This window comes from Arachis ipaensis, chromosome B10 (genome assembly GCF_059453495.1).
Source record: "Arachis ipaensis isolate K30076 ecotype BB chromosome B10, ASM5945349v1, whole genome shotgun sequence".
NCBI lineage: Eukaryota > Viridiplantae > Streptophyta > Magnoliopsida > Fabales > Fabaceae > Arachis > Arachis ipaensis.
In genome coordinates this window covers 147847994-147860655 of record NC_142435.1, presented here as the reverse complement: position 1 = coordinate 147860655, position 12662 = coordinate 147847994, and the positions used below count along the sequence as shown (strand labels likewise).

The window sequence follows — 12662 nt, the reverse complement described above, 5'->3', positions numbered from 1 at the left end:
AATAAAAGTGAATTTGGGAGACCAACTCCCATCAAGATATTTGCATGCCTAAACAGTGAGAGTTATTCAATTTTAATGGAATTCCATTTTATTTTATAAAAATGCTACCTTGATACTATTACACTAACAATCAACTACCATATTTTGTGTATATACATGTATTATTTCATAAATTTTTACTGTGGATTTTGGATTCCAATATAAATGACTGATTTAACAGCTGGTATTGTTACACACAATATAATTATTTTGAGCAATATAATTAAGATTATACACCAGAGTACTTGAAGAGTACCTAAAGAGTACCTAATTAACAAGATAAAATACTATTTAATATATAAGTTTAATTATATCAGTGACTCCGTCTCTAAATATAACATTTGCAAAATATAAGTTTAGACCTATGTAAAGTACATTAATCAATTTGACAACATTACTTAAAAAACAAAACACAACAGATTAATATTCTAAAAATTTGTAAATCATTATTAGGACTAATCCAATGTATAAATTCTCATTTTACTAATAATACCTGAAAATTATAATTTGTTCAAGCTTTCTCTTCCGAAAGATAGAACAAGCAACTCCTTAAAAAGAACACAACAATAGTAACATACATGAATCAAGACTTCAAATCTCTTCAACCTCAAACAAATGCTATTATTAGATAACACGCACCTAATGATACCATTATCTTCATCACTGAAAAGAACAGGCTGATATAAAGACTGAATAATCTCAACTCTTGGTTGTTGAGTATGAACTGCGGTTCTATAGCAGATAGCGGGACATTGAAGGAATTTTAATATACATATTAGTACTCATATTATTTCGTACTATATTAGTACTCATATTATTTCGTAAAGATACAGAATTTTAGTATTCATTATTTTAAAAACTAATAATTAAAAGATATAATTTTAATTTTTAATTTAACAAATTATTTTTAAAAATCCCTATGTAATGTCTTTTTCAAAAAACGATTCCTATGTAATATTTTACTTTGTCAATTTTAAAAAATATTAAGTTGTAACAACCAATTTATACTTAAACCAACCTAATTTTACAAAAAAAATGGATAATTTTTAAGTCCAAATCAACAAATTTATTTACAAAATCACATAAGTAATATCTTTTTTATATATAAAATTATTAGAATTAATATAAAAAATATAAATATATTTTTGACTTTCTATTTTATTAGTACTCTATATATATTTATTTAGTTAAAATCTATTATTTATATAAATTTTATATTAAGTATACAAAAGTAAATACCATTTAAAAAAATATTGAATTTATTTATACTATAATATCATTCATGAAATATTCAAAATTTTAAAAATTAGTTTTATATTTAAATTCAAAATATATTAAATAAAAGACAAAAAAATTAAATTCGATATGTCTCACTATTTATGTCGCATAAAACTCTTGTCAATCGGATCTTGTATTAGATTTTGACATATACATATAAAGTATAAAATTAGAACACATCAACTTTTTTATTAATACATAAACAATTTTTGTAAATTACATTTGTAAATAAATAATGAGTTGTAGTTTTATGTATATGAATATTTGATATTAGGTAATGATAATTTTAACTTTATTCTATCCTAAATATCAAAATAAAAAATCAAATAGTAAGAAATGAGCATGTAACATAAAAAAAATTATCATATGTATGACCATTTTAAATTCTTATTGTATTTTTTTCGGAGCATTAAACTAAAAGTAGTAACTTAAATAAGTTTAGAGATAAAAATACTGTATTGATCTCATTGGTTTTAAAAGAATCCAAAAAATTATCAGCACTATTTAGAGACAAAAATACTGTATTAATCTCATGAAGAATGTTCATAAGGAAACTTCTCTTGGCATTATTAAGTACATATTCTACTTTTGAAACAATTAAATTCATACTTGAACTAACTCTTCACACTTTCTATAAACATAGTTTAAAAAAAAATCTGTTACAAATTGATACATTTAGAAAAAAATTGTAAAAAATAAAGTATAAATTAAAATAATACGCTTTTTCATAAGATAAATCACTATAGTTGAGAATGCAAATTTCTTTCTCTAAATTAAAAATATATTTGGACTTTCACTTTATTTTTCTTTTAGTTGGAAAGTAAATTTTTTTTACCAAAGAAATCATAAGAGTTAAAAGTTTTGCTCTTTTAATTGTTGTAACCTCTTGTTCCATCGTGTTAATTATGAAGGGTGGACACTTATCAAGTAGCTAGACATGTACTAGTTACATTTTATATATTAATAGATAAGTAGATTCTAACATGAATATTATGTTATATTGCATGTGATTAATGATATTGTGTTTTACAATATTATATGATGAAATTATATCTCAAAAAATCTTAGACTCTACCAATAGTTCTTCAATGTTTACCTATATATACAGAAAAGAAAATGAATTCTCTCGATTATAAAATATGATATTTCATTGTACATCTTTTAAGTAAAATTAAGAGTGTTAGAAACAAGAGATTAAATTAGATAAAGGATTTGTATATTATTGAGTGTGTTCTCTATTCAATTTATGTGAAATGATACAATATAGAAGGATATATATAGGTGCTAAGAGAATCGAAATAATAAAGACGTAATCTCTTATAATAAATATTCAGGTATACTAAATAATACTAATTGATCCTAATTATATTCTAACATCCCCCCTCAAACTCAAGTGACAACTCGAGTTTGAAACTTATTTAAAACAATGAAATAAAGAGAAAAAAATTGCATAAATTGATAAAACGGGTGCAGACGGTACTGCCGAAAGGAAGCGCAGACGGAACTGCCACTTGTCTAAAGGAAGCGCAGACAGAACTGCCGCTATATGAAGGAAGTGCAAACAGAACTGCCAGAAAGAAACGCAGATGGAACTGCCACAAGGAAACACAGACGAAACGCAGACGGAACTGTCACGAGAAAACGCAGACGGAACTGTCACGAGAGAACACAAACGGAACTGTCACGAGAGAACGCAGATGGAACTGTCACGAGAGAAGGCAGATGGAACTACCACGAGAGAACGCAGATGGAACTGCCACGAGAGAACGCAGACGGAACTGCCGAAAGAGAGCGAAAACTATATGATTTCTTCATGAGAATAGGTAAACAGCAGATGACAATGGTGTTTGATCATTCGACTCGGAAAAACACAAGACAGAGAAAATAGGCTAGTCGATGAGGTGAAAAAGCATAAAAAAAGTGACAAAAGAGAAAGAAGAATGGCATAGAAAAAAATGAAAAAGCTACGGTGATTTCACCGCAAGAAAAACAACCTATCCTCTTCAAGAAGGATACCTGATACCATGTTAGAAACAAGAGACTAAATTAGATAAAGGATTTGTATATTATTGAGTGTGTTGTCTATTCAAGTTATGTGAAATGATACAATATAGAAGGATATATAGGTGCTAAGAGAATCGAAATAATAAAAACGTAATCTCCTATAATAAATATTCAGATATACTAAATAATACTAATTGATCCTAATTATATTCTAACATCCCTCTCAAACTCAAGTGACAACTTTGAGTTTGAAACTTATTTAAAACAATGAAATAAAAAAAACCTGCATAAACTGATAAAACGGGTGCAGACGGTACTGCCGAAAGGAAGCGCAAACGGAACTGCCACTTGTCTAAAGGAAGCGCAGACAGAACTGCCGCTATATGAAGGAAGTGCAGACGGAACTGCCAGAAAGAAACGCAGATGGAACTGCCACAAGGAAACACAGACGAAATGCAGACGGAACTGTCACGAGAAAACGCAGACGGAACTGCCACGAGAGAACACAAACGGAACTGCCACGAGAGAACACAAACAGAACTGTCACGAGAGAACGCAGATGGAACTGCCACGAGAGAACGCAGATGGAACTGCCACGAGAGAACGCAGACGGAACTGCCGAAAGAGAGCGAAAACTATATGATTTCTTCATGAGAATAGGTAAACAACAGATGACAATGGTGTTTGATCATTCTACTCGGAAAAACACAAGACAGAGAAAATAGGCTAGTCGATGAGGTGAAAAAGCATCAAAAGAGTGACAAAAGAGAAAGAAGAATGGCATAGAAAAAAATGAAAAAGCTACGGTGATTTCACCGCAAGAAAAACAACCTATCCTCTTTAAAGGAGGATACCATGTTAGAAACAAGAGACTAAATTAGATAAAAGGATTTGTATATTATTGAGTGTGTTGTCTATTCAAGTTATGTGAAATGATACAATATAGAGAGATATATATAGGTGCTAAGAGAATCGAAATAATAAAAACATAATCTCATATAATAAATATTCAGATATACTAAATAATACTAATTGATCCTAATTATATTCTAACAAAGAGAATACATATGATAATAAATATTAAATAGTAAAAGATTACATTACAACATCAATTAAAGAAGCATGAAACATATTTTTGTTTTCAAAATTTGTTAAAAATTTTAATAATATCTCTAAATTTTCCATTGTTTTAATTTTGTCCCACGACTAACTTTTCCAAAATCTCAAGATCAATTAAGCAACAATTTTATAAAAACCACATTCAACACAAATAAAACCATGTCATTTGAGTTATATAGCTCTAGATGAGTAAAAAATATACTTCACTTATTAAAAAAATTTAAGATTTATTACATATAAAAAACTATTCTCTTCCCTACTTAGCTAGGAGACTCAAAATTTTTTCTTTTATGGCTTGCCATTTTTATTAACCGCGACCATGCATACTCAAATTTATAAAACTCGAAGTATTTGACAAAATAAAATATATCTTTGTTAAAATATATAAAATAAAAGTTTCTATAGAAGTTTTCGTTTTTAGCATTTAAAAAGGAAAGCTTCAATATCTGGTTTGCTACTTTTGTATTCTCAACAAATAATCTAAAAAATTCCAAGAAATATATTAAACATAAACAGCAAAAAAAGAGACACAAAAATTTTAATAATTACTCGGCCAAAAAAAGTATGAAGACTTGACCTAACTCGGTGTATTTAATTAAAGTAGCTAGAATTCAAATAAGTCAGTGGAATATATATAATATTTTAACAGAAGAACATTGAATTGGCAACATCTTGGTGAAGAAGGGGTAACTGAGGAACATGCACTGCACCAGGAATTGTAGTTCCACCATGGCTAGAAGATGTCTCAGACAGTTCATCAAACTTGATAAATTGTGCCATTTGGGCAGCTGCTAAGTGAGCATAGCAAACTGGAGCAACTGCAATAATGCATTGTGTAAAGTCTATTAAATATTAAATAATCTCAACCATATAGCTATCTAAAAAGTTCACCATGATCATGTATATGAATGTGACAAAATACATAATTATTACACATTCTATTGAATTGGTAGGTAGTAAGTATTAAATATCATATTAGCTACCATTTTCCTTTTTGGGGGGTATTTATAGAATATAAATTATACCTATTGATATGGCAGTTGTACTCCTCTGGTATCTGTTGAAAGTTCAGAAAAAGAAAATGATCCATTATTATTCATACACATAGAGAATTTTTATACATGTAAGCCAAGTTAATCATACTTAGCTACTTACACATAAGAAAGAGAATGCACTATTTCTTGTAAATCATCGGCAGAGAACCCAATTTCATCATGTAAAACTTGGTAATGAGTAGGTCGAGTTGTCCCCTATACAAATAAAAAAAATATACAGAAAATATGTAACAAGAATTGTGAAGATAAAATTCTTGCAAGAAATACTCTTAACCAGCTTCACCAACTAATGAATAAGAAATCTTGGGTAGGGAAGCTTTTGTGTAGTATAAAAAGACAGTTAGTATTACTTAAATATTAATGTAGTATCATGCCATGGAAAATGGTTCAATAATAAAATAAATTAGAAACCATTTGACAATAATACTTACAATCATGCCAGCATGAGAACACATATAAAAGTCATTGTTCTTCGGATGACAGATTTGGCTGTCAATAACAGTTCCTGCACAAAAAAAAAATTAGAAGTTAATATCAATTTTCATAAGTTATTTTGCATATTCTGGTGGACATGTGACTGACCTGGTGGAACATTATCTGGTGCATTGTCCTTAAAGAACTTGGTGTGATGGTTCTTCTGAGCAACAATAAAAGTGAACTTGGGAGACCATTTCTCATCAAGATATTTGCATGCCTGAAGAGTGAAGAATTATTCAATTTCAATGGAATTCCATCTTGTTTTAAAAAAAAATGATATATGCACACTAAAAATCAACTACCACGTTTTGTGTGATGATAACTGAAATCTAAAAAGGCGAATCCAAATTAATACCTCTATGATTGGAACTAACTCTTCGTTCAAGACCTTGATGAACTGCGATTCACTCACTCCATCCCTAAATATAGCATTTGGAAATTATAAATTTAGACCTTGTTTCTATATAATAAAAATATTACATGCTGAATCAAGCATAGTCATTCTAAAATTTTGTAAATCATCATTAGGACTAATACATGAATCCTTAACTAATCTAATACCTGAAAATTATAATCTGTTGAGGCTTCCTTTGTTTTGAAGTTTCATAGAAGTCCATAATTAGCTCCCTGAAAAGAACACCACAATAATAACATACATGAATGATGACTTCAAATCTCTTCAACCGCAAACTAATGCCATTATTAGATAACACTCACCTGATAATACCTTCATCTTTGTTACCATCATCGGAAGGAACAGGCTTAAACAAAGACTGAATCATCTCGACTCTTGGTGATTGAGTGCGAACTGCGGCTCTATAGCAGGATATTGAAGGCCATTTCCTTGAACTCACAACCTGAATATTCACACAAGTGAAAATGCAAACTTAAACATAGTGATATTAATTAAGACTGAATGTGAATTTTGTTGCGAAAATAATATCATACCGCGGCAATAGATGGCACATCCGATCGGCCTGGTGATCCATGAGATACATCCATACCAAGAATTAAGGTAGCTTCATTATGAAGTAAAGGTATAGAAGGAGCACACTCCATTGACAGGAAGGAATTCATTCCACCAAGCTGGCATCACACAAGAGCAAAATGAAGAACAGGACATGGCAACTATTTCTGTTACAATTTAAAAAAAAGTGAATGTAGACTAATATACCTTTGCATTAATTTTCAGGAGAACATTAGTAATATACTGATCATTAATTTTTGTTGGTGCAATACACTGTGTTGCAACTCCTTCATCAGCAAGACTTCTCCTTTTCCAAGGTCCTACAAAACAGTTGCATTAATTGAGGAATTGTATAGTGAGTACCAACAAAACTAAAAGATTATGTTGCTTGGGTAGTATCCAAAAAATATATATGTACAAACACACAAATAAGACTTCTTGATCCTACCATAAATATCAGAATTCTTTCTCTCTGGAAGAATGCACAACAGAAGTTGAGGGGGGCCAGGCAACTTGGACTTTACAAGTTGATACATCCTCTCCACCCTAAGAGGTGCCGGATCGCGCCTTGAACGAGCATCCTCTTCGAATACTTGATATGGAGGATTTATGTACTACAAAAGAAACCAAAAGTGTCAAATGAATGATGTATCACAACATCAACAAACTAAATTAGCCATAAAACTCTTACAATCCCCTTCATTTCAGCACACTTCTTGATGGTATTACACAGAAAACGTGTGTCACAGCGAGCTGAGAAGTTTACAACGGCCCAGCGCTCAAGCCTCATAGGTTTAACTAGTTTCTGAAATATGGCATTCAATGTTAGATAAACAACTCTAAGAATAGAAAATAACAAGATAAAACAATACAAAATAAACCTTATTGTTGAAATTCCAGCGTCCACCCCTTGGAATGAAGCTCTCCTCATTTCCTACTACAAGCTGCAAATACAAGAGACACATGAGAACACCTTCAGAGGCCTTAAAATGCAAATGTGAATAAAAAAACTAAACAGATTTAAGAAGGCTGAGGAGATGAAAACACATACTCTTGGGGGCTGCAGAATACGACCTTCAACCCGAGTAAAATCAGATTCAATGGTAATCCCAGAAGAGCGAAGCATAGGTTCATTACCATATCTGCTGTTTCTTAAAGACTGCCAGAAAGTTAACAATCATTTAAAACTATACACATCAAATACTTTTGTGTTGAATTGAAATTATCAGAAAAGTTCATTACATACACCAGCCAAAGCTTCTTTCCTTTCATTGGGCTTTTGCCTTGACTTCTCAACTAACTGAGCCCTTTGCAAATTTGTCAATGCCTTGGTGTATCGCTGCAACGAGATCAAGGTGCATAGCTGCAATGCAAAGCAAGAACATAAGATTAGTGCTTTCCCATGCAAAAATGCTTTTAAAATCTATGGACATTATGTTTTAAGGCACCTCCACTGGAAAATAAGTTGGGCGCTTTGGCTTCCCAACATTGATGCAGGGGAAATCAGCAGAATAGGGCAATTCAATCCCCTTATGGTGTTTATAGTAATTGTAAACTGTGATTTCAATTATCCGTGGTTCGCCATTCGAGTCCTTCCCATCTTTCATTGAAAACCTGCAAAAAACCCAAGTTCTCCTCATTGGTATGGGAAACATTCTAATGCTATAAAAATTAAAAAGGCCATGCATATTGCATTAAGATCAACCCAATTGACATGATGAACCTTTAACAAGTTTGAACAAAAGCTAGCAATTCTATTATAACTATCCTAAATTCTTCCCTCTCCAACAAACTATACAAAGAAAACAGATTTAAACAACTTACTTTTGAGTCCTGCAAGGATTATCACTGAGTCCACTGATTTTGTACTCAATATTATTAGCCTTGATTCTGAGGTTTTTCAGCACTCTTTTTGCCTGAAAGTAAACAAAAACAAAGCATCACATTTCAATACACACAAACATCAGAACCTTGATATAATTAAAATAAAATAGCAATATTACCTTGGTCCAATCAATAAGATTTGGATGCTTCACATTCTGATTCTCACAAAGGAAGTCCAGTACAGGGCCAGGCTTTACAACCATAGTAGTTGACACATCTTTAAAAGAAGATAAGAACAAATGGTCAATTCAAAAACACAAGGAAAACAGAATTTTCCATGCATGTACCTTTAGAACCTTACCAATATTCAGAGATAAACCTCCTTGAGTGGGACGGAAACTTGAATGGAAACCACGGCAGCCTTGAACACCACCTCCTAGGTCAGTATAATTCCTTGGATTGTCATGGAAGAAGGATTGGCGGACAAGGAGACAGCCCCTTTAGAGGAAAGAAAAAAAAGTAAGGATCAGAATTTCATGGAAAAGAAAACAAGTTAACAAACAGGCTTTTGTGACATACTGCTTTGCTGCATGCTGCCTCAATATGATGTCAAGGACCCTCAATGCTTCCTGGAAATGCTCGGAATCTTGTCCGAGCAAGGCATCTGCAATTGCTTGGATTGGAATTTTGGCTGCATAACTGATCACTACCTTGATAGTTTTGGACTGAGATTGACGCCTCATCCTCTTTTTCTCTCCATGAGTAGGGCTATCATGGTCATCACCAGTCCTTCCAACCCTGAACCACAATATTATGCACTCAAAACCAATCACAACAAAGAATGCAAACCAATGAAGTTAAAATAACATTTACCTCCTTGATGAAATATCCTCCAGCACAACAGTGAATTCCATCTTTTTCTCTTTAAGAGAACCAAGAGTAAATAAGCTTTTCTCCCCATCATATGCAAAATTCTTGTTTTTCAGTTCATCATATGTTTCATAAACTTTGTCTATGACCTTTCGGCCAATTCCCTTAGCTTCAACCGGATTGCCATCCTCATAAGACATTGCAACCTAGTAAGCCAACCATAGTTATGATTTTAACATGTTAACTAATAAACATGAAAGCATGCATATAAACTAAAAAAATAAAATAAGGAATGAAAGGAATTACACTATAATGATAGAAGAAACTGTCCTTTATCCCCACACCAACTCTAAAATGGTTACTCAGCAGCTGTATCTTCTGTCCCTTGGTCCCAACACCTCTTCTAACCATAGGCAAGAACTTTACCTGAGATTCTTCTTTCGCAGGAACAAAATTTGCAGGAATGATTGGTGGTGGAGGTGGCAGTGCTTCTGAAGAATCCATTGATAAGTCCTGCTCTGCTCAAAACTATGTTAAAAAATGTAAGCATACTTGTGAAGTGCAGCAGAAAAAATAATAATAATAACAATAATGGCTAGTCAAAATCATAAATGCTTAATCAGAAACACAAAAAACATATGAACATGACCGTTATTAGAACTATATAGAATTTTAAAGCATTTTTGACTAAGCTACCCATGTCAAACATCAACATAACCATTATATCCATGACTTGTTAACATACAACATAAAATATATTTGGTATTAAATTTTTATATTAAGAAAAAAAAGCTAAATCATTTGAAAAACAAAGGTATCTCTTAGAAAATTACTAAATAGCATATATACTTGAGTAAAAAATAAACTAGGTATGCATTGGAAAGTGACATCCCAATATTATAGCTTGTTGTTAGTGTTAATGATGACTATATTTCCTAATATGGTATAAGACTACAAAAGCAAGCAAATTTTGAGTAGGTTGCATCTTCATCATTTGTAAAACAAACATTAAGGATTTAAAACAATTGCAATGAAAATATTGCAGGATCTTTAACTAAATGTGGTAGACAAAAATAAAATAGATGTGCCAGAAAAACCTACATTGCCACATTGGCATAATTTTTTTTCTTCTTTCTTTGTTTTTTGGTAGAATGACATAACTTTGGTTGAATATTGAATAAGTAAGATTAAAAAAAATATATTTTAGTATTGATGTTCTTCAAAGTATTAATAAAATACAAGAGTCTATTTTCAACTTCTCATGATGTTCTTCAAAGTAAGATTAAAAAAAATATATATATATATATATATATAATAAGTATTGGTGCTTATGCTAATATACCAAAAACCTTCAACAGAGACCTAAACAAAAATAAAATAAAATAAAACAACAAGAGCATTTAAAAAGAAAAAAAAAAAAAAAAGCAACAGTGGTGATATATTTTAATGAAAGAAACATATATTATGAAACAGAATAGTTACTATGGAAACAGAAACTCATAACTCATATCTATATTATAAGAAGAAGGAAGTTAACATTTTTTCAGTCAAGTTATCCAAGAAAGAAGAAAGGCTACAACTTAGAGAAGTTCGCAGCTGGATTCACATTCACGGAACTAACAACAAATACTTTCAAGCAGTATAATAACCAATGTGAAAGAACCTAAACCACATAACAAGGATTCAACTTTCAAAAAAATAAAAAAAGAGTAACAGGCACTATCGATCAAAGAAATAATAAAGAGCTGAAACAAACACACACAGGTTCTTCAAAGATTTGACGTTGAATATGGATCAATGGAGTCACCTGTGAAGAGTTTGAATATATAGGAGTGTGGTTACAGCTTGCAGAAGAAGGCAAAGAAAAGAAAGAAAGAGTGTGTGAGAAAAGTGAGACGTAGAAGACGAAGCGTTACTTAAAAAGGTTATGAAATCAGAATACAAAGATGCATCACAGCTATTGTTACTAGCTCAGTATTTATATTAGTATAAAATTAATTAATTAATTAATTAATTTATTTTAAAACTCATAGCTATTATTGCCTATTATTGTTGCCTTTCTGATTTCTGAACTTTCCATCTTATTTGGTTTTTTAGGATTTTAAGGGATTGAATTTAAATTAAATATTCAACTTGATTTTCAGTTAATATTTAATTAATTTAATTTTTGGATTTTAAATTTATAATTTTAGAAGTTTTAGATATGCTGATTCTTTTTCTAACAAAACATCTTGCTGTAGGATAATATATGGAATATCAATTTTGGTATCAATGAAAAATAATAAAAAATTCTCTTTGCTAATAATGAGTATTTTAAAATCACCATGCATCACCATTCTTCACAAAATTTATTTTATACTCCTTATTACTTAAAAAAAATTGACAATAATAATTTATTTTGCAAAATTTAAAAATGTTCAAAATTTATGTACAACCAAACACAAAAATAATAAATATGATTTTTTTTTTCTGAAAATGCTATTATTTAATATTTTGTCTGATCCGTTGGGTTTCAGTTTTGGAGTGCCTGAAACCTGCGACTTTGTGAGTGGTTCTGAAGAACACTTTCTGTGCCATGGCCAATTAATTCGTGCCACGTGTAAAGTCCCTACACGACTCTCTCACCTTCTCGTTTGCCCCTACACAACTAAGGTCTTGTCTGGCTAAATACCTTAAATAAATTCTTTTTAAAAAAGAATTTAAATTTTAGAGCATAAAGACTTTTATTAATAGCAGCTTATAAATAAGTTATTTTGTATTTAGATTTTTAGTTATAAAAGTATTTAATTTAAAGTTGTAGCGTTTGGATAAATAACTCAAAAAATAAATTTTTTTACAGAAGAGAATGAATATTAAAATAAAGATGATAACAAATACTTTCTAATATTGAATGTTGATTTTACATAATCTAATCACTAATATTATGTATGATATGGTAGGTGAAAATAAAAAATAAATATAAAATGTGTGTCAATGTATATTTTGTTGTTATTTTTTATTTTACTCCTATTAGAACACCCTTCTCCTTG

At 30.7% G+C, this 12662-nt stretch overlaps 1 protein-coding gene across 4 annotated transcripts; it reads right to left on the bottom strand.

The window, feature by feature from the left end:
- Positions 1–4985: 4985 nt before the first annotated feature.
- On the bottom strand, positions 4986–11583 carry LOC107621718 (protein argonaute 4A-like). 4 transcript variants are annotated; one of them, XM_016323731.3, is made up of 23 exons: positions 11396–11583; positions 9940–10161; positions 9637–9839; positions 9343–9561; positions 9125–9261; positions 8943–9040; positions 8764–8855; positions 8388–8553; positions 8186–8302; positions 7991–8098; positions 7821–7883; positions 7631–7744; positions 7388–7553; positions 7147–7259; positions 6921–7058; positions 6690–6829; positions 6534–6599; positions 6328–6391; positions 6078–6189; positions 5927–6000; positions 5596–5690; positions 5466–5497; positions 4986–5258 (listed from the first exon to the last, which is right to left on the bottom strand). In XM_016323731.3, the coding sequence occupies exons 2-23, from the start codon at positions 10135–10137 to the stop codon at positions 5083–5085; spliced, it is 2691 nt and encodes an 896-aa protein (XP_016179217.1). In that variant the 5' UTR covers positions 10138–10161; positions 11396–11583; the 3' UTR covers positions 4986–5082. The 4 variants fall into 4 exon arrangements, with proteins under 4 accessions (XP_016179217.1, XP_020969558.1, XP_016179218.1 ...); XM_021113899.2 differs by having other exon boundaries at positions 11441–11577; XM_016323732.3 differs by having other exon boundaries at positions 9940–10151; positions 11441–11568.
- Between the last annotated feature and the right edge of the window lie 1079 nt (positions 11584–12662).

Bases quoted from the DNA above. Each gene is read 5' to 3' on its own strand.
- LOC107621718 (XM_016323731.3), bottom strand. From the start codon at position 10,137: ATGGATTCTTCAGAAGCACTGCCACCTCCACCACCAATCATTCCTGCA. The intron at 7,884-7,990 runs GTATGTGTTTTC...TTGTATTTGCAG, and splicing joins GTATTCTGCAGCCCCCAAGA to CTTGTAGTAGGAAATGAGGA. The intron at 7,554-7,630 runs GTAAGAGTTTTA...TTTCTTTTGTAG, and splicing joins GTGCTGAAATGAAGGGGATT to TACATAAATCCTCCATATCA.